Source organism: Trematomus bernacchii, unplaced genomic scaffold (assembly GCF_902827165.1).
Source record: "Trematomus bernacchii unplaced genomic scaffold, fTreBer1.1, whole genome shotgun sequence".
Lineage (NCBI taxonomy): Eukaryota > Metazoa > Chordata > Actinopteri > Perciformes > Nototheniidae > Trematomus > Trematomus bernacchii.
In genome coordinates, this window is record NW_022987671.1 from 252548 (window position 1) to 275956 (window position 23409).

At 39.0% G+C, this 23409-nt stretch overlaps 3 protein-coding genes across 3 annotated transcripts; all 3 read left to right on the forward strand.

The window, feature by feature from the left end:
* Nucleotides 1-9694: 9694 nt before the first annotated feature.
* Nucleotides 9695-10316, forward strand: LOC117487424 (histone H2B 1.2-like). The gene has a single exon (XM_034136036.1). It carries the CDS (start codon nucleotides 9706-9708, stop codon nucleotides 10084-10086), a length of 381 nt encoding a protein of 126 aa, XP_033991927.1. The 5' UTR covers nucleotides 9695-9705; the 3' UTR covers nucleotides 10087-10316.
* A 937-nt stretch (nucleotides 10317-11253) lies between these two features.
* Nucleotides 11254-11933, forward strand: LOC117487412 (histone H3). Its single transcript, XM_034136024.1, has one exon. It carries the CDS (start codon nucleotides 11268-11270, stop codon nucleotides 11676-11678), a length of 411 nt encoding a protein of 136 aa, XP_033991915.1. The 5' UTR covers nucleotides 11254-11267; the 3' UTR covers nucleotides 11679-11933.
* Nucleotides 11934-18300: 6367 nt separating this feature from the next.
* Nucleotides 18301-18729, forward strand: LOC117487425 (histone H2B 1.2-like). The gene has a single exon (XM_034136037.1). The coding sequence runs from the start codon at nucleotides 18301-18303 to the stop codon at nucleotides 18676-18678; it is 378 nt and encodes a 125-aa protein (XP_033991928.1). The 3' UTR covers nucleotides 18679-18729.
* The last annotated feature ends 4680 nt before the right edge of the window (nucleotides 18730-23409 follow it).

Genomic DNA, 23409 nt, shown 5'->3' on the forward strand with positions numbered 1-23409 from the left:
AAAACGAGCCTTGACCAATTAGAAGTCGAAGGACTGAAGCTGCGTCACCATTTCACAGCCGGTTCCAAAGCTTAATATAAATAATGAGGCGAAAGTAGCCAGCAAAATAATAGGAGGGTTAAACAAAGCATTTTGGAGCAGTATTGTAAACAATTCACAATACAGAAGCTAATGAGCTGGCTTATTTAGTACAGGGAGGAATGACCACAGGCCATAACACTATTACACACCTAAGCTATGTAAAGAACATCCATAAACATTCATCTGTTTGCATCTTGCAAATTATGTATATATCATATTCCATTTACTTGTATATAGACTCTTCTTGCAATGTTTCTATTTAAAAATAGAAACATTGCAATAAGTTTGCATTTCTGTGAGTGCCACACTCCTTCAAGAGTGACAAGATTAGAAATATATTAAAAATAAGAGAGAAGACTTACTTTTGGTCTACCCATGGTATATCACATTGCTTGCTGATGTCTTTTCCTTTTTTTTTTGGAAAACTTTATTTTAAATTATTTGGCAATACATGATATACAAAAGTTACATTAATAATACACATAACACACAATGCATAAATATATAAATAACATAAAGAGAGCACGTTTATATTCCAATGAGACTCAGTTCGGTCACAGACTCAAAATGCCCCATGGCTGAGTCTGGGGTTTGTCCAGGGTTTTTCTTCTCCTTAGTTCAGTAAGTATTTGTTTCACGATGGTGCCACTGTTTATTATCGTCTGATTTAGTATCATCTTGCACCTTGTTTTCCAGATTTTCATACATGTTATACAAATTACCAGCTGAAAAAGTTCCCTGTGTTTATTGTCCATCCCCTCATCCAGAATACAATACATAATTGAGGCATATTCTACATTGAACTCCAAATCGATGCCCCGTAGGAGCGACCAGACCTCCTCAGCAGTCCATGAGGAGGTGCTGTAAAGTTTTGTCTTCCTCGCAGTTAATCATGGGGCATGTTCTAGTTGAAACAGGACTTGTTTCTGAAAAAGAAACCCAGTCTAATCCTCAGCTTTTTAAGCAGATTAATGACCTGAAGTTTAAAAGTAAGACAATCATCAAGCCAGATACCTAGGTATTTGTAACAGGTAACCACGTCGAGTACTTGTCCTTGCATAGTAACAATATCCAAAGCAGTCTCTGGAGTCTTTTTTGCTTTTGAAAAAAGCATTACCTTGGTTTTCTCAACATTTAAAAGAAGCTTAAGCTCAGCGAGCTGAGTCTGAATAATGTTAAAAACAGCCTGGGATAGATGTTAAGGACTAACACATTTATAATGAATACATTTGAATTCATGTTAAGATCTTAAAATCATACGTATTGGGATTCATGTGGACTAATACGTGTGGACCAGAGGGTGACACGCATAACTTTCACCTCACTTTTTATTTAAATTCCAAACTTGGTCATGAAAAATATTTGTTTCTCTATTGTCCATGTTATACATAGTTAAAAGGACATTGATCCTGTTGTGGCGATCCAGCACTCACACAACAGGAAAGAATGAAACAGAGAGGAATCAATAAAACACAAACACAGCTATAGCTGATCAGTAATTATTATCTAGTTGTTGCAACAAACAAACAATAATGGGGAGTACATCACCTGCTGCCACAGCAGCCAATCGCGGAACTGCCCCCACGAACAGAAAGATCTCATGTCCTTTATGCATGCAAAACACACACGAACATACACTTGAAACAGCATACGTGGCAGAGATGTTCCAACCTTATACAGTCATACATGTTGCATCCTCTGAGTTCTACATGATCCCAGAGTTCATGACCTTATTTAGCAGCTACCACACATCCCAATGTATACAACTGCTGGTGAAGAGTTTCAGCTGGTTGCCTATATATGGGCCATTTTCCAGCAAACCAAATGAACACCACACAGTCCACTATACTGTTGCTTATTATAACCATGTGACATTAATGAATATACCAGAAATACGCTGTGATAAACATTCTGCCATAACACTCCCTCCTTTTATTAATTAAGATCACACAATCAAAAATAATAATAATTACAAATAACCTACTGAGTTCCACCCTCGAAAGCCCAAAATGACTTTCTGAAAAACATTTATCAATGGGTAATCATTTTACTCAAGGCAGAAGTCACAGGTCATCTGTACTGTACCTACTCACAAATAGCCAAAAAAACACCTTTTTGATTATAACACAAAAAGTGGAAGAAAAGACAATTTGCGCTAATCTACTCTACTTAAATGGAAAATCATTTAAAAACCTCAGTATGCTTAAGAGGAAAAAATCTATTTGTCCCATTCAAGTTTAACAAACTTACATACATACATGAAAAATCTTCCAAAACACTTATAGCAAGATGTAACTGGCGTCCACTCGTTCTGCTTCTGTTATATTGTCCAGTAAGCACTTCTTCAGGGTGTGCACGTTACGATCTTCATGCGTAGCCTTTAGATGGAATTGTTATCTTAGCCTTCATGCTGTAATGTCCCATCTCATAGCAAAATCCCTTGATGACATCTGAAGCAACATCTTTACCATTTGAATTCGATGGAACTGTAGTCAGAAAACTGAGACTTCTGTAAAAGAACAGTTAACGGTAGATCTTCTATATGCTCTCTGGAGTGTTGGCTGTAAATCATCTCAGAAGTTTTGGGTTTTATTCTTCGTGTTGACCCAAACCCATAAGACAATAGCAGTAGAAGAATAGCTGGAACTGAAGGTAGTCATCCAGCTGCCTTCATTGATACTCCAGTTTGCCTCCAGACGCAGTTCCTTAAACATCTGCCTCAGAATGATCCATCTTCCTTCCTCAAGATTGCAAGGGAAAAGACAGCTTTGACCTGGGTAGAAAATAGCACTTGCATTCTGGGTTAACAGCCTACAGTCGACCACTAGGTCTTAGAGTCTTATCTATAATTTTTAAACTTCTTAAAACCATGAAATGTTGTTTGTGTTGTGTTTTTACTTACCCACAATTTCCTAAACACACAATAAACATCTCCTGCAACATTGTTCAGCCACGGTGCTGAAACCAATCAGATCCCAACTTTGAACAATACATTTAATCATACCTGTCTTTAGCAGAACCCAATCAGTAGCTTAACCATGTAGGAAAAAAGTTGTTTAGGCAAAAAGTTGTTTCATTTGCCCTCTGGATCATGTGAGGGTTAAAAGATTCACGTGACAAGATTTTAAAAGACATCTGAAACCAATGTGTCACAGAAGAAATAATGAAAGATTTCACCTGGGATGGAAACAAAATATGATCAAATGCATCTTAAAATTAAATTACTAAATTGAACAATAAACCCATTATACCCCTCCTGGAAACATTGTCCTCCAAACCATAGAGACCATGTTTCCCAAATAAGATACTTCAGAGTACCCATCTTCACATACAATGTTATTTCAAAGTCCTATGACTCATCATCAGGAAAACGTTCTCCTGTCAAAAAGAATCAACAATGTTAAATATCAAGCTACATAGTCATCAAGTCATGCAGGGATCATGCAGAGTCAGACAAAGTTCATGCGTCATGTCTCACAATGGTTCAACTAATATGGCATAGTCAGAAAACCATTGCCAAAACCATTGTGTGCATACCAAAATAAAATCACCTTTTGTCGGTGGGTCAGTGTTACTGTAACAGTCAGGAATTGACAAATCAATTCACATTCATTCAGTCTTTGCAAAGTCTAAGTCAGTCTCGAGATCTCATGTCCTATAGTAGTGCACTTTGATATTCTACCAGCTGGAGTTTTTAATCAGTGACATCATTGTGTTGTCAAACAATGCAACAAAGTGTTCCCCGTGTTCGCAGCACAATTTTCTTCAGATGTTTAAACAAACAAATTATCAATAAACTTCATTAATGTACTGCCCCTAGGAAACACAAAACCTGACAAATGTTCTTGCAAGGCATCCCTAAGTGAACCTGCAGTGTCTTTTTAATTAATATTTCAAATTAATCAATAATAATAACAATAATCAATTTTATCAATTTGTTTACCCTTAGAAGTGAACATACCTCATAATGTTACATCAGGATGTTAAACTAAGCTTTAGCCAAATCAATCATACCAAACCATATTACAGTACCAGGTACTGAAGTAGATCATTATTACTGTATCACATTGAACTGGTGGTTGAACAAACAAAGCCTCTTTGTTTACATCATGCAGAACACTAACACATTTTTCCAAGTTCAGCATCAGCCTTCTTTACTCTAAAATTACGTTTTAAATAGAAATAATAGAAACTGAACAAATATTCAATCTTCAGAAATGTTCTCAATAAATCTATCTATCTAATTTAGTCAACATGTTTTAAAAATGTCAGATATAAAAATAAGCCTAAATACTCCTTTACTATCAAAGTCTAAAGCTAGACCTAAGGTGAACCGTTTTGGTAATGGACAATTTAATCTAAAAAACAAAATTGGACTTGTGTTCTTGTTATTTGTTTCTTCAAAATACATTAGTAAATAATTTGTGAAGTATTCACAATATAACTAACCCTCTCTAGGATATCAAATCAGTTCATCTTTAACCAGATACTATTTCCCTATTTATTTTTAGTTCATGATAATGGTATAACGACCACACGTTTTACCCATAGCTAGTTTATATGTCAAGATTATTATGTGTGACATAAAATCAGATGTCTTGTATGCTAAACAAGGATATTAAACTTTAATCTTTTCAGTATTCCAGACCATCGTTAAACAAGCAGCCTCTTTTCTTAAACACTAAGCATAATGTTCTACACCACCCTCTAGAAAACTCTTGCACAGTTATGCTGTAAAATCATTGCATAATTTCTTCAGAGTCTGAACAGTCTGAGACAAGCCTGTCTCAAGATCTTGTCAAAATGAGAACAGTCAGTGATTCGTTGTCCTCTGCAGCTGTAGTCAGTGGCAGGGTCCCCAAAAAGCTAGAAACGGCCTTGGTCAGTGGGCTCAAGGAAACTCTCTCTGGCATCTGGAGGGAAGGAAACTCTTGGATCAATGTGGTACAATCAGCAGACACACATTGTCCTCTGCACAGTAGAAATCCCCCAAAACTGCAGTTCCTCTTCACACCACTGTAGCCTTGACAACGAGGCACAAGCAAAATGTCAAAACCTCCTCAGAGATGCGTTCTTTGCACACCTCTTCTGTTTCTGTAGTGAGCAACATCTCACCAACACACTGATTCAGAGTACAACCCAAAGGTGGCACATAACTATCCAATGCTGCTGTAATCACAGCCAATCAGCTACTAGAGAAAAACTCAATTTAAATCTCTCCCCCAACGGGTTATAAAATGGCTGAGTGTCCATATGGTCAGGAATGCTGAAACATGTGAATGTTAAAACAAACTAACGGTGGTAGTTTACCCAGATTCTTTACTTCGTTAAAAGTAGTACAACTACATTGTAAAATCTCTTTTGTCTAGTTGATTTCCTGCTTTTAAATTCTAGTCAGAACAATAACATAAACATCATCTTTAAAATCTTCTTAAATTTGAAACCAAAAAGGTATTCCTTCTCCACCATGATCCATTTCAACATCAAAGTCCATAAAACTGATGATTTATCTTTAAAAACCATGAGGAATGACAGTTTTCACAAAATACTATTCTTCTTTACTTCAGTTCTAAGTCAAATGAGCAAAATAAGGAAACCCTCCTTAACCACTATAGACTCATCTTTTATCTACTTGCCTATTCTATTCATTTTCTAATTGTTTATCTAAATTCTGTTACAAGCATGGTTAGGTTGTAACAATACAAAACATCAAGTAACTGTATTCAATCCGCGCTATATTTGAAACCCCAAGTAATCTGATTACAGTTAATGAATATATTTTTGGAACACTTAAAGAAATTCTTGGTGGAAAAGTTTCCTCACAAAATGTAATCTTCATTACTAAAGCTAAAACCTAAAGAAATCATCACGGAACAGTTTTCTTTCCTCACCACTTAATTGTTTCAATAAAAACAAAAAAAGCATTGTGAAAACTCCCACTCTTGAGAACATCTCAACACTTTATTCCATCTACGCATGAATGTTTATGACAGACACGCCATATATTCCAAGAATAAATATCTCTGGGCCTAAAGAACAATCTATTAATCCAAAACGGTCTTTTAATGATATCAATTGTGTACTTTCTTAACATTAATTGTAAATGCAACGTATGTTCTCTTTAGAACAGAGATAGGATAGTTGCAGCTGAAACTGGTTAATAGCAACTTTCTGTTAACCTAGATAAGCATGTTGTTCTTATATCTAGTAAATATATATATTTTATTTTATGTTACTCATAAAACAGTAAACCATAGGAACATTTTCCAGAATAGTAGTTAACTTTATATAACTTTGACTCTCTGTAGACTCTTCAAAACATCTTAATTCTAGGTGAAAATAAAAACTAAATCTTTTTATTTCAATATGGCTACTTCATATACTCAGTAAATCTCTTTTTACTTTCCCTTAATGTTACTGTATATAATATAATTTTTTCCTTTGAAATATAATTAAGTACAATTCTTAGTTAATGACAAATACCATGAAATTCACAATACAATGCAATGGTAACAATCAGTTCTCAAAACTTCTCATAAAAACCACAATGCGACGTAACTGTATCCTACAAAAACTATGCTAAAAACAACAAATTATTGTTTCTTATTTATTTCAATATATGTACTACATCAAATCACACATTGATCTATTAATTTTCAATGTATTCACTCCAACTTCAGATCACTCATTGATCTTCTACTTCTTTTTTTTAAACTCACTCCTTCTTTCAGGCATTAGACGAAAAGAACAAGCAGACACACTCCGGGCTGCTGCTCTCACAGCCAACAATTAGAGCATCTCCTCTTTTACAGAATCGGGAGAAGCGGGAAAATACTTTCACAGACAAATACAGACACACTCCGGCTGGAGCTCTCAGCCTTTTCAGGAGAAGGGGGCTTCTTTGACCAATAAGAAATTAAAACAACAAACTATGGTATACCAAAACATTTAGCGCTTTATACTGAGTCTCTAACTCATTACGGCCTGACAAAACATGGTTTCCTCCACTTTTGTATTCAATGAATTCACAGAGTCGCGAGCAGAGCTTTTTATATTTTTAACCCCCTCGACTCAGATCGGGCTTATTAATCTCTTAATTACCGAACGGACCGGAACAGGCATGACCCTCCACCCTGTTTTTGTGCACTTGGCTCGCAAAGCAAATTTGTATTCCTCAGCCAATAAATCTCTGAACCTTAAGACAAATCATCAGGATATTCTCAGGCAGAATTCAAGACTACGAGCAAATACAGTGATTCCTCCAGCATAACATGTCCTTACGGCTAGCAAAGATCATATTCCCTCAGTCAAACCCTTAGCTTCTCAGGTAGACTACGAGCAGAATACAGTGATCTCTCCAGTATAAACATTTATCAACATAAAACAAGACCAACAAACAAAACAAACAATCAACAGATCTCAACCATAACTGTGCAAATATCTCAAATCCACTCCTCTGCATTTTCCTTTTAACCAATACAACTTCAAAAGTCATTTCATTCCAAATACGTTTTGCTTACTGTGAGTTGGTATTTCTTCTGTGGAAGTCTCAAGTCTGGTTTCTCAATTCCTTGAGATTTTACCACAGCCGTCTCAGGGCTGCCTGGCCAAGGGAGTTGAGACCCCCAGAGAAGGAACACAGCAACCCCCAGCAAGGTTCAATCTCGGTGGGACCTCCAAAATGTTGTGGCGATCCAGCACTCACACAACAGGAAAGAATGAAACAGAGAGGAATCAATAAAACACAAACACAGCTATAGCTGATCAGTAATTATTATCTAGTTGTTGCAACAAACAAACAATAATGGGGAGTACATCACCTGCTGCCACAGCAGCCAATCGCGGAACTGCCCCCACGAACAGGAAGATCTCATGTCCTTTATGCATGCAAAACACACACGAACATACACTTGAAACAGCATACGTGGCAGAGATGTTCCAACCTTATACAGTCATACATGTTGCATCCTCTGAGTTCTACATGATCCCAGAGTTCATGACCTTATTTAGCAGCTACCACACATCCCAATGTATACAACTGCTGGTGAAGAGTTTCAGCTGGTTGCCTATATATGGGCCATTTTCCAGCAAACCAAATGAACACCACACAGTCCACTATACTGTTGCTTATTATAACCATGTGACATTAACCTGTTCCACTCTGAGCCTGTTTTTCAGGTCTCAGGCTCGAAAATGACATTCCCAGAACAAATGACCATATCTTCCCTTCTAAAAGGGTTAAATTAATAATCTTTGTTCTCAAAGTAATGATAAACCTGTGAGTTGGATGTAGAAGTGTCAGAATCAATATAAATGTTTTTTATTTTAAAGAAAATTCAGATTTTACATAGTAAAAAACTGTAAATTATAGTGTCCGTCCAAAAATTATTTTTTACAGATAGTGAAAACTACCCTTGGATGATGGGTTAGTAGACTAAAAGCTTTAGGAATCCAAAGTACAACATATAATAAGTACCCTGTATCAAGATTGATGCAAAACAAGTGACATTTTACCTTTTTAGAGAGATTTAGCCAAAAACCCCCACTTCTGGGGTCATTTGGGTGGATTTGACCTATCTCTGGCCCCCCTTGGTCGATTTGGTTGGTTGACATACCCTTGTGACCGTTAGAGCCAATAGAATCGAAGGGGGAGGCACACACCCACACACGTTGTAAAGAAAAAATGTGGGCGCTTCGCGTGTGGAAAACGAAAGCAAAGTGGAGGAATGTCTCCTTCTGGAGTTTGGAAACTAAAACGCAGTTGTATTGCTTATGGATTATCAGAAATAATTTCAAAGAAGGCACAGACACATAGGATGAACCTATGGATTAACTGCAGCATCGTTTTTTTATCGTTTTAATGCCATTGAAGACCACTTTTGACCAAGGTAAGCCATGTTTACGTGTTTAGCTACTTAGCTCCACATGTGATGATGTACGCTTTCGTTTATAGCGTCGCGAATGTTTATCACTGAGTGTTGAGGTGGGCACCGTTAGATTCAGTGTCTCCAGGACACCAAAAAAGAGTATTTTCTGTGCATCTAGGATAAGTAATAAGGGAGTTCTGAGTGAGTTTAAGTGCCGCATTACGTTCCATGTTTTCGCTCGTGGCTAATTCAGAGGCTGAGTGCTAGCATTGTGGGGTTTTTTTGAAGAAAAAAAATTAAAAAGATCAGTTAGCTGAGTTTCTTCCCGTTACATGGATATAACACATTCATAGTTTTATTCAATATTAAGATTCCTTAGACGTTGTTTCCTGCAAATGACGCGTTTATCCGCCCGGTACCCGGGGGGAAGGTGCGTAACAGGTTAATGAATATACCAGAAATACGCTGTGATAAACATTCTGCCATAACAATCCCAACCGATTTTTTTGATTTACTCATATACAACACGTTATAAAACCCCAATAATACAAATACATAATCAATGGGGGGTTCATTTTACATTTTGTCATCCAATCTGTTTTGATTCTAAAACTCGTTTTGCGCATGCTCCGTCCTGCTCAGAAGACAACCAATCCCGTGGGAGCAACAGCACAGTCATATTTGCATTTGGTGAATATAAAGAGACCGCTCTGTGGCAAAGAAACCATCCGACTCTGTCCAACCTCACTCTCTAATCATGCCTGCTGACGCACCCCCCGTTAAAGCGGCCAAGAAGGGCTCAAAGAAAGCCGTCGCTAAAACCGTCAGCAAGACTGGAAAGAAGAGGAGAAAGTCCAGGAAGGAGAGCTACGCCATCTACGTTTACAAGGTGATGAAACAGGTCCACCCCGACACCGGCATCTCCTCCAAGGCCATGGGCATCATGAACTGCTTCGTGAGCGACATCTTTGAGCGCATCGCCGGTGAGGCCTCTCGTCTGGCTCACTACAACAAGCGCTCCACCATCACCTCCAGGGAGATCCAGACCGCTGTCCGCCTGCTGCTGCCCGGAGAGCTGGCTAAACACGCCGTGTCTGAGGGCACCAAGGCCGTGACCAAGTACACCAGCTCCAAGTAAACTCAAACCTGACACACCGCAAACAACTGCTCTTTTAAGAGCCACCCAACCCATCCAAAGAGTTCATCCTGTTATACTCTATAACTACTATACCAGAAATCTAAATAACTTATTACACTAATGTACAAATGTTATTTATACAGAATGCTTGGTAAAGCAAGATAAACCATGATTTTATATCGTCCATTCTTCTCCTGACTTAAATACCACCTCATTGGTGTTTGTTTACCAAAATAAAAATAAATACATTTCACAATATGAAGGAAATATGGTGGTGGTTATTTTACTGCAATCCTGAGAGAAAATGCTAAATGGTAATATTTATCTTAGCAAATCTTTAGAGGGGACAAATGAACACATTTATTATTAAATGTCCCTCTGCCACCACAAACTCAAATGTGCTGTAACAACAATCCAAATGATGTTTCTTGCTGACACTTAAAGCCTCCCTTTAATTATTTATACCGGCAATACAAAGTTATGGGGTTTAATAAGAGAAGAGAATCATTTCACCATTCAGTAATGTCAAAAACACAAAAGAAAAATGCTTTGCAAATGCTTGTGAAATAAATAATACATATAAACAACATTCATATGGGCACATACATTTAATATGAACAAGTATGCTATATACCGACATCTTTAACACAAATAAACTCAAATACTTTTATAAGGTGATCTCATTTTACTGCAGAAGATCATGATTCATTTGCTAATAGGTATTCATTTTACGTCTTACACTCACACTAAAAGCTGGTGCCATTTAAAGACTGTTTCTGCACATTAAATTATTAATGAATTCATTCGTTTGGGTTTTAACGGATGTTAATTCTCATATTTAACTTTTGGGCAAATGTTTAGTTGACTAAATTATTCCTTTATTTCAGGGCGAGTTTTTCACTACAAATTAAATCATAGTTATACATTAGAAAATGACAGGGTTATATTATATTTAATCATATTTATTTATCCCTAAACTAAACAAACGTTCATTTTGAGGAGCCCCCGGATCATCCCCTGTGGAGGAGTGGTTTACATTGTCCAATAGTAAAGCAGCTACAGTGCACGTGTCTCCCGGCCTGCACCAATCAGCGCTGCCCTGCTCCGGCAGCTCCTTTATAAAGCCGCTGCTCACAGATACACAGCACTCCTTCTCTCGCTGTGAACACTGAGAAACTACAATGGCTAGAACCAAGCAGACCGCCCGTAAATCCACCGGAGGAAAGGCTCCCAGGAAGCAGCTGGCCACCAAGGCTGCTCGTAAGAGCGCCCCGGCCACCGGCGGCGTGAAGAAACCTCACCGTTACAGGCCCGGTACCGTGGCTCTGAGGGAGATCCGCCGCTACCAGAAGTCCACCGAGCTGCTGATCCGCAAACTGCCCTTCCAGCGCCTGGTGAGGGAGATCGCTCAGGACTTCAAGACCGACCTGCGCTTCCAGAGCTCCGCCGTCATGGCTCTGCAGGAGTCCAGCGAGGCTTACCTGGTCGGCCTTTTCGAGGACACCAACCTGTGCGCCATCCACGCCAAGAGGGTCACCATCATGCCCAAAGATATCCAGCTGGCCCGCCGCATCCGCGGAGAGAGGGCTTAAACTGACCTGAGACCAGAACACCCAAACACAACGGCTCTTTTAAGAGCCACCTACACTTTCAAAGAGTTACAATCCTACTCATTATGATGATCACACTGGTTCATATTATTGTTGGTTTACTGTACCGTTATGAATGAAACTAGTTGTTTACTGAAGTTACAAAGACATTAATATGTGAGTAACGGGTCAGTGTAAACACACGCTTATGTCAATTATGGATCCTTCAAACTTTATAGAAAAATATGCAATAACGTTCTTCAAGAGCCACAAGGAAATACGTATATTCCTTAATAACTTTGGGGGAAGGTTGTTTTTAAGTTTACTAAAATCTATCGTTACAACTGTAAAACACTTTAAAAAACGATGAGAACAGGTGAGTAATAATAATAATAGATGTATTTTGTAAGCGCTTTTACAGGAGCTCAAAGTCGCTTTACAGAGATAGTGACAAGAAAAGAACAAATACATATGGTTGAAGTCAAATTTAAAATCAAGCAATATAACAGCCAGATTGAAGAGGTGAGTTCTTTGAAGGTGGTGAGGTCAGTATTGAGTTTTTTATTCTGTCAGTAAATTATCCAAATGAAATGTTTTTCATAATTTTAGTCAACCCTAAACTAATTAATTTTAGTTGATTTGATCTACCACCAAGATGTTTGATGCATCAGTAAAATAAGAAAGCACGTTTTAGATTCATTTCCCTAAAGAATATGACATCAATCTCATAATTGAACAATTGTTATGATGAAGAATATGCTTAAGACTTGATAATAAAAAATGTACAAAACACATTTAAGTATTATTGGTGATTTCTATCATATTGTATTACCTTGAAACAGAACTTGTTCACATATATGATAAGTTTGTATTAAAACTGTGGCTATAAAGTGGTGTATTTTGTTATTATTAATATAAACTTTAGACTATTTCAATTACACCATGTTCGATTTAGTTTTTTTGTTTGTAATTTAAATAATGAGTGTCTCTTATGCTTTCCTATAAAACAGATAAAGCTTAATATTTGGTATCTAGTGATCATCTGTCACATAATAATACGTTTATTTGTCCCAGACAGGAAAGTTAGAGAATTGTTACAGAAAATGATAGACAAAATACAGCACCATGATAAGTGAGTAGCAGCGGCAGTATTTAAGTAATTAATTAGTGTAACATTTGACAATCTGGAGAAAGCTGGACTGTATCATGGAGACCCCCCCCCCCCCCCATACAGCTTCAGACTCATCAGGCTGCACACCCAAGGGCTAACCATCTAACCCGTTAACAGTAACCCGTACTCTACAAAATAATGTATAAAATCTGCTCTGTGTGTACAAAGACCTGCACTCACATCTGCACACTAACATGTAAATATATCTAACAATCTGAACCAAATATTTATATATCTTAACAGTTGTTATATTCTTTTATTTTGAATTTTTTTATTGTTTTGTATAATTGTCTTGTGTGAATCTGTTCTGTCCTGTTTTTCACTCTCACTGTGTTGCTGCTTTACCTCCTGATTTCCCCCACAGGGATAAATAAAGGTCCATATTATCTTTTCTTATTTATGAAATAAGTGTAACATGTAGAAGGAAGTGTGGTTGATAACAAGTTAAATGACATATTTCACTTAATTAGATACAGTTCCATGTTACAGCAACAATGGAATAACTAAGAAGCAGGCAGTATTGGTAATAATCTTAAAAAGGAATGTATTGCACAACAATGTGGAAAGAGATTTAAAAAAGGCTAAATATGAAAGTAAACAATAATTAATCAGAAGTAAACACATTCATAACATCCTGCTCTTACATGTATTACAAGTAGTACTAATAAGTGATATTAGATATAATTATATAACACTCAGTCTGTGACATCCTTATCCACCTTTTCATGATAATGTGAACACTTGAAGGAACATGTTTACTGCACAGCTTTTACTTCTAGTTTATTACTTCATACAGTGTGGTATTAATATGTTTCTTCCATCATTTATTCTGATTATCTCCATCATTCACTGACTCGTGTTTGGATTTTAGTCGGAGAAGACTCCTGAATGTGTTTGAGATTCAAGTTTCAAGGCTCCTCCAACAGAGCAACATGAATATATAGGACATAAAACAGAATAAATAGTGCAAGAGAATGTTTTGATATGTGCAATGTACAAAATAAAAATAAAAATAGTTCCAGAAGAGTCTATAAACAAGTAAAAGGAATATGATGTATAAATAATAGTGGCATTTATTAATTGACATATAAAAGGCAAGCAACAATTCTGAATGAAAAATACACCATGATTTCAATCAGGAGAGACTTCATTTTGTATAACATTTATTGAAACATGCCATATGATAAATGTTAAGTCTTTGGCGATAAGACCCCGATCCTGAAATCGTATATATCTAAAGGGGGAAATGCAGCCGTGAGCATATAGGGAACCCCCAAAAAGGAAGAAAGTGGATGGGAGATTAAGATCGGACCACTTGACGAAGGATCTTACCTTACCAGGTGGCATGGATTCTGCTGAGACATGATTGAGAATTAGACAGAGAATAGAAGACGGTGCGAACAAGTGAATAATACATGCGTCCAAGTGAGGCCGAGAAAGTAGTCGCATAGAGCTCGATACGGAGAAGCTGAGAGCTTGACCGGTGTCTGAAAGTAATTGTTTAGACAGTACTAAAGCTCCGGCCCGCCGATCCTTCAGCTCTCTCCTCCGGAGTATTAACTTTTCTTAATATTTGAAGGAGGAGATGGATAAGAAAGGTGAACCCCCTTGAAATAGTAAATGTTGATAATATGATGATATGAGAAAATACATTATTAGAGCTGAGCGAGTTGCTTTACCGGGACTGGAACAAGCCTTCTAAAATGAACGTAGGACCTACGTGATGGCAAAGAAATATGATGAAAGAATGAATCGAGAGTTAGACAGAGACTTATGCAGTGTGAGGCAAAAAGGATATACATAATATAGATAAGGAGCCTGAACTGCGGCCGGGTATGAAGGTAGCTGCTGGACATTAGCTGAGGAAGAAGTTCCCAACTTCTATAATGATTCATGTTTGCGTGAAGTGTAGGCTACTCCTGTTCGCTTGTGTTGTCTGATGACGGCTGACATGGGAGACATTTGTGAATGAGAGTGTAAGAGACGTACTTCCTGAAGAGCTTGCGCTGATTTCATTAATCAGCGAACTTAAAAACGTACAGTAGAAAAGATAAAGATCGATAGAGTATCCAAGGAATACACAATAGAATATATAAAGAATAAAGGAAAAACCTACAAAAGCATTTTTAGCTACCTAGCGTCACCTGTCTTGATGCAGTAATCTGTCAGCATTTTTTTCGCTCGTTGCTAATTCAGAGGCTCAGTGTTAGCATTGTGTTTTTTTTTTTTTTTAAATAAATAAAAATGATCAGTTAGATGAGTTTCTTCCCGTTACATGGATATAAAACATTCATAGTTTATTAAATGAACATGCCCTCAGACACTGTTTCCTGCAAGATGTTGCGGCAGTGCCCCGGTACCGGGGTCTCTCGGGCTTAACAAGTTAAAGACTGGACTTTTTAATTCAGTCAAGAGAAGAGAAAAGAGAATAAAGGAAAGAAAATTGTTATAAGGGGTGATGCAAACAGATAATGCCTTTATCTAGAGAGCCAATGACACCCATGAAGAATTGCAAATATTTTCATCTGCTGTATTAATAAAATTGCCATTTGTTTTCAAATTGAAAATAAGGCACTATCAGCCCAGAACATTATATAAAATATATATATATTTTAAAAGGTCTATAATGTTATATATAGATCTTTATATGATATCAATATTATAATAAACTTCAACCAAAGTAAATTTCAGGAGTGGTGTTTTACATAGTTTACGTTCAATTTCAACTATTTTAGTCTTATATTGACTCAACCTTTTTAAATAATTTACTTTAATTTAGAAAAAGTTTTTCTGAGAAAAATGTACTAAAAAATTGAAAAATAAAAGTTTAATAGGACGATGTGGATCTATTTCTCTCACCTTGTAATTACACAATCAAAGAATCTATAATACGGCGTTGGACTTCACTCACCAAAAAACATTTGTTTTAATGTTTTGCATTTGTACTATTTTGTTGAAGGACATCTAATTTCTCTAAATGCACACGGGATATATCCAGTCTCTGATTGTGTTACGTTATCATACTTGTTTGATTCTGAAATTGTACATATTTATATAAATATACGTTATTATGAGAGTGCTCTCATACTTGTTTGATTCTGAAATTGTATATATTTATATAAATATATGTGTGTGTATATGTCCGCATCTGTAGCCTGTTATTGTCTAATTATACCGCACTGTGAATGAATTAAAAGAAAATATATAAGTCGTCATGAACACATCTGTCCATCAGACAGAGTGCTGCTGTGCCTCCTGTCATCATTAACGGACGTCTCTTTAAAATGACCGCTCAGAGAGGAGTTCTCATTTCTCTAAACGCCTGCTGCTTCCACTCCTCTCTCCTCAGTTCCCCTCCTCGGTTCCCCTCCTCGACTCCTCCGCTCGCATCTCCTGCGGGCGGGACTAAGACACGAGGATAGGAGGCGAGGAGGGGAAATTAGATAATTGAGAAGCCTTCAATGAGTGGTATACTTGTTTTAACAGTAAGAACAGAAAAACGAAAAAATGAGCTGAATTGCCGTTTTTACGTTTTGGGGCAAAATTGAAAAACTAAAAAACGGCCCCGTTTCTGGTTTTTTGGTTTTTTAAACAAGAACTAAAAAACGGTTAAAACGTACCTTTGTAGTGACCACTATTTAACTAGGGTACATAATTCACGCATGGAACTACAGGTTGGGGGTATTGTTTCCGCATGGACACATGTGTTGACGGTACCTCCGGGGTACCTACAGTGTGTGTGTCCCTTTCACTTTCTCTTGTCTCCTGTGCCTTCGACCCGACAGCATGTCGATTTCTGCTCCCCGATAAAGAGAGATTTGCACCTCCGATGCACCGCCTCCGTCTCCCTTCTCTCGGCACTACAGTGGTGACCCTGACATAGGTCTCGCGAAGGATCCGAGACTGAATCGAACACGGCAAAAAGCACAGCTTTTCTCGAAATGCCGGGGATTTTTGGAGACCTCCGTAGCTGCCTCGTGCGCTCGGACTGTGGCTCGGTGCGCCCCACGGAATGGACGCGGACGACGCTCGCCATTTCCACGGCTTTTCGGCTCTGGGGGACGGCAAGCCTTCCATGGGGCCGGTACGCGACCGTGCCGGGTTGGTTCGGGACATGCGGCTGCATGTCCGGCCTGCGACTAGCGGCCGTCGAGTTCAGCTAGCCACGACTGCTAACGGCTAGCAGCTGGCAACAGCTAACAACGGCTAGCCACAGCAGCTAGCGGCTGACATCCGACTGTTTTTTTATTTTTATTTTAGTTTTTTTGTGGTGCCGGAGAGGAGGTTCGATCAAGTCTGGTCGGCCTCGCGTGGATCCTCTCGCTATTTCGCTCACCTGTTTTTGTTCGTGGACGGGACGTCCATTTTTGAGCTTTTTCTGGTGCCTGAGAGGAGGTTCGACCATGTCTGGTCGGCCTCGTGTGGACCCTCTCGCTGTTATCACCACCTCGACGGCGGTTTCGGACGTCACACGCGGCTGCTTCGGCCCGTGGGTGACGCGCTTCTGGACCCCGTCTCGCCTCTTCCCTCGCCTCGGCGGTTTCGAACGTCACCCGTGCCTTCATCGGCCCGCGGGTGGCGCGCTTCGGGACCCTGCCTGGCCTCTCCTCTAACCGCGGCTCACGGTTCGCCTCGACGGCGCCCCGTCTGGCCTCTCCCCTGTCCACGTCTCCCTCCTCCCGGGGACACGGCTCCTTCCTCCCGAGGACTTCGTGCCCGCCGCCGCTGTGCCTTCGCCTGCGGCCGGGCAGCGCTCCTCCCTGCTGGGGACCTCCGGGTGTTTCACGCCTGTCCCCACGACGCGACCCTCTCCTGCGGCCCCCTGACGACGGCCCGTTCCATGGCCCGCCCTCCTCGGCCCCTGTGGTGCTTCCTCCCGGACGCGAGGATTGTGTCCATGGTTGAATTCTGGGGGGGCTTGTGTAGTGACCACTATTTAACTAGGGTACATATTTCACGCATGGAACTACAGGTTGGGGGTATTGTTTCCGCACGGACACATGTGTTGACGGTACCTCCGGGGTACCTACAGTGTGTGTGTCCCTTTCACTTTCTCTTGTCTCCTGTGCCTTCGACCCGACAGCATGTCGATTTCTGCTCCCCAATAAAGAGAGATTTGCACCTCCGATGCACCGCCTCCGTCTCCCTTCTCTCGGCACTACACCTTCGTCGTTCTTCAACCGTTTTATATGTTATCTTAATCTGAACAAACAATATACTGTAATGTATCAAGTCTTTTTTGGTTCATTTCATTATTTAGATTTCAATTAAGAAAAATGTTTCTCTTCTATTCTCAAAAACTATGCTCAAAGGGTGATTTGTTTAGCGCATGCTCAGTACCCAACCAATCCCGTGAGAGCAACAGCACAGTGCCATTTGCATCGAATGAATATAAATAGACCACGCTGTGACTCGGTGATATCATTCTACTTTGTCAACCCTCAACCGTTGATCATGCCTGAAGCAGCCAGCGTCAAAGCGCCCAAGAAGGGCTCAAAGAAAGCCGTCTCCAAGACCGCCACCAAGACCGGCAAGAAGAGGAGGAAGTCCAGGAAGGAAAGCTACGCCATCTATGTTTACAAGGTGATGAAGCAGGTCCACCCCGACACCGGCATCTCCTCCAAGGCCATGGGCATCATGAACTGCTTCGTGAGCGACATCTTTGAGCGCATCGCCGGTGAGGCCTCTCGTCTGGCTCACTACAACAAGCGCTCCACCATCACCTCCAGGGAGATCCAGACGGCTGTCCGCCTGCTGCTGCCCGGAGAGCTGGCTAAACACGCCGTGTCTGAGGGCACCAAGGCCGTGACCAAGTACACCAGCTCCAAGTAAACTGCTGCCGCTACTGCTACAAACCAACGGCTCTTTTAAGAGCCACCCACTTCATCTACTGCTGCTTTCCTCTTACAAAGTGTCTACGTCAACATAATTGCCATTTTAATACAACTAAAATAATACATGGTGCAAGTGAACACTTCTTTTTTTTTAAAAGCTGGTTTTTAAATTATTTATTGGTGGTAATGACATTAAACTGCCATGCTCACTTGGATCATCTTCCTGTGATCTGGCTTTTACTATTTACATTTTGTTTGACTTATTTGGCAGTATTTTTACATATTTTTGTTTGTTGTACATCACTTCTACCTGGAGGTTTTAAAATGCTTTACAAATAAAGCTATATTAAGTGCTGCAAATATAATGTATGTTGAGTGATGCGAATGAGAATAGGTTTTATTACCAAGTAGGTTAACACAAAAAGTTATTTGCTTTGGTATATTTGGTGCATACAAAGACACATGAATAATACATAGCAAAACAATTAAAATCAAAATATGAAATAAGAGATGTCCTCAAAATATTAAAGGGCCCATGTCATGGCCATTTCCACTGATCATAATTACATTGTTGAGGTATACTAAAATAGATTTATACTGTGCAATTTTCCAAACTCACATTGGTTTCGCATACAGCATCTCTGTCAAGCATGTGTATTCAGCAGTATTCACTTTCTCCACTAAACGACTCGTTGGAGCTCTTGCCCCCCCCTCCCTGTGAGCCTAGTGTGCTCCGATTGGTCAGCTCGGCCACTCGTTCTGATTAGTCAACCACCAGAGAGGCTGCGCCCATGTCAGTGCTTTTCCCGGCTGCTCTCAGCGTAACATCAGTCTTATCATGGCGTCGGTACAGCGGCAGTGGCGAGCCGTCAGGGCCCTCTAGGCCCTCTGTGAGGGCCTAAGATATTCCAAAAAATAATATTTAAAAACATTAAAAAAAAAAATATTTTTTTAAAATATATATTTTTTTAATATTATTTTTGTTATATTTTTCATTAGTTTTACCGAAAAAAAACTTGATTTAATAAAATAACATTTCCAAAGAAATAAATCCTTCGAATCTGCCTGTTCAGTCTCTGTTTGAATGTCAGTTACTATAGCAGGCCTCTCTGCGATTCACAGAGGGCCCGCTATAGTAACTGAACGAGAGAGTAATGTCAAATGACAGTACAATTGACCAATCATATCTTCCCTCTAAATGGGTGGGTTTTATTATCGCGGACTTTATGACGAGTTCCGCCCGCTGTGAAACTGTTCTTGTTTCCATAGCAACAACAACTTCCTGTCAACAGCGTGAACTCGCCTTCAAAATAAAAGCATGCCAAATTACACTTAAGACATACAACTGCAATGAAAGTAACAAACACAATGCAATATCATTTTCAATGTCAAAGAACACAAATTGGGTTCACAGGTGTTGTTTTGTGTGGTAGAGGGTCGCTGTCATTGATGCGTTTTGCACCCTGGGCCGTTGTTTTGATATTTCGCTGAAGTATACGCTGTGACGTAATAACGTCTTTTTTTCGAGGGAAGGGGTGGGGGTCAGAGGGCCTAGGTATAAAGCTCACGGCTCGCCACTGTACAGCGGTATATTTTATATACATATATATTTTTAACTGTTGTTATAGAAGAGTGTGACGGCCCCAGGGCCTTTGTCTTACGATGGGGTGGAGCTGAAGAAGCTAATCAGCACGATCACGGACACCTCCGGACACTACGGCCCCAGTCTCTCTCCAAAGCGGCTGCAGGAAGACTAACTCTGCGATCCTCTCAACCACCTATCTTTGCATTTACCACAATAAATGTGCCGTGGTTTTGTAAACTCGTGTATGTCTCCTTGTCTTTCCGTTGTGGCCTACGAGCCGCTCATAACAAAGAGTAAGTTATTTTTACCCGTTATAAACTACTACTGTTTGATGAGAAATCAAATCATGGTTTGCTATATATGAATTCAGGGAAGAAAGGATAGGCCTACTAAGTATTTCCATTAAACTTTATTTTTAGAAATGTACAAAATGAACATAAATATACATATATACACGGTATATCATCCATTCCTCCTCCTCTTGCCTGCGCACAGCCGGTGCGGTGCGGTGCCTTTTAGCACGACGCCTCAGTAGTAGTAGAATCCCTTCCCCGTCATGGATTGTCCGCCAGGATCTGGCTGGACGAAATCAAATGCAAATCACAAAATATTAGAGAAACTTAGTTGTTTTAGATTCGTTAGTAGTAGTTGTGTAATGAACAGCTTGCCTGCTAATATGCTAACCTAGCTTTGTTTACCTTGGTAGCTAACACGATATGAACGTTAGCTTGGAGGAAAGGCAACTATAATGCAGTGTAATAAAACTACTATGAACAAAAGCTAGTGGTTCATATTAGGCTAGCAATAACGTGTTTATAATTGCAATCGTATACGGGTATTCTGCTACCATACAATGTAACTTGCATGAATACATTGTTTTGCGCTAGCATACAGCTAGCCTCGTTAGCTACATGCAGTATATGTACGGTCACAATGTACGGTAAACCGGAGTATACTGTATGAGTATTCCGTGTGTGTGACTGCAGACATTCTCCTGCCATGACAAACATGTAAGGCCATCTGCTGACATTGTAGTTGATATATTTAAACGCTAGCAACGTAGCATCACAAAAATGTTTTTCTGACCAAAACTAGCTCAAGCTCCGTGTGTTAGATCGCTACGCCAGCTATAATGTAATTACGTTTCGCGACTGACCGGCAAATCACCCGCAGTATACTGTCAATAGGTATTTTGTGTGTGAATGCAGACATTCTCCTGCTATGAGATACATGTATGCAAGGCCATCTGCTGATATTAGAGTTGATATATGGAAACTCTAGCAACTTAGTTAGCACAGTTAGCACTGTGTCAATGGCTTAGCAGTCCAACACAGTTTACACATTTAAACAGTCTTGTTTGATAAATACACAAATAACAATGCAAACTTACAGGTTGTATACCCAGATCTTCCCCTGCTCCAAACGGTCCAAACAAGCTGTGCATATCCGGCCTCAAACTGGGCAATGTTTTTGGAAGCTTTCGTCTGTGAAATGCCGGTTCATCGAACCTCTGGAGGAGGAACACGCCGCTGCTGGTGTGGCCATAGCTCTTCGGGATTGGTCCATTTCGTTCCGGGTACCGCATGACATCAGGCGGTACCCGGAAGAATCAAATGGGCAGTGACGTATCTCCAACGAGGCGTTTTGGGGAGGTATTTTCTGTGTTAGAGTTTTACTCGCTACAGGGTGTACTTTGAGGGTTTTGACTCTGCACACCGTTTACATGCATAAAAACCTTCATAACACACAAGGGGACGGGTAATAACCGGAAAAGCATGACATGGGAGCTTTAAAGATAAAAAAAATAGACATTACACAAATTACAATCTACACAAATAAGTTACAACTGATGATCATTTTTTCCCTTTAAATATTTAGCCCAGACGTTACATGTACATGAGTGATTCTACAATTTAGGGTACATTCCATGTCCATTGATGTCCATTGATGATAATTATAATTATTCTAACTATTTTCTTCAAAAATATCATGTTTTGCCTATTATTGGAAAGCATGTTATAATATCACACAAACATTATGTGCATCCTATGCTTTATTTAGCTTGAAATGTGTCATGATGTTCTTAAATTGTCAGTTTTTGCTATGTCCGTTTTTCAGTTGAGGGTGTCTTGGTTTCAAAATAATGAATAAAAACCATTAAAGTAAATTAAAAAAAGTATTCATTTATTTCAAAAGTCTAAATACTAAAGAATAATAACATATTTTTAATTGATTTCCTCCTTTAAATAATTTAAATATCTTAATATATGAATGTCCGCAAAAGTTCTGTCAACTATGTTACTAACAGAACTCCCCCCTTTAACTCAAAAATGGTTTGTCCCAATACCATGTCACCAGCATCACATGATGCCATGTTCCTCTTTGGCAGACATTTTGAACACACTGTGGTGATTGTCCTCTAATTTTTTACAATATTTTATGTATAATAGCACATTGTCAATGAGTATATTAATTGACCATCAACAATGTTACGTACATTGTTATGGTTTACAATTGTTTAATGATTTTAATTCAATTATATGTTCAAATGTGATGTTAACCTGTGTGGTCATCCAGGCAAGGCCTACCATTGAAATGATGCGTCAAAATAGGGAAATTGTCAACTAGGTTACCTGTCAACTAAGTTACCCAGTACTGTAATAACTATAGTAACTTAGTTGACAGGTAACCTAGTTGACAATTTGTATGACATGTAGACGTCATTACACATCATTATCAATGGAATTTTGCACTTCTGCCTTGAAATGAACATAGTGCTGATGGTTAATAATGTGTCCAGTCAACTATGTTATTTGCGTCAAATGTTTGACTTTCATTGTCAACTATGTTGCACCTCATTTTTTCAAATTTAAAATATCTAAAATAGTGCTTCTGATATCCTTTATAGTATAATGTATATCTACACAGGTTGGAGTTTTACATGACATCTCTTAAAACTATCAAAATGACCTGTATGGTAGTTTTATAATACAAAATATCCCTAAACTTAATGACAGTGCTGAACATATCACATGAAAAAACAAAACTTTAATACAATTATTTTTTAAACTTTAAAAAAATCTTTGGATATATGGTAGAATAGACTCAAGAGCCTTTCAAATTTGATTTTACTTGAAGTGCAGG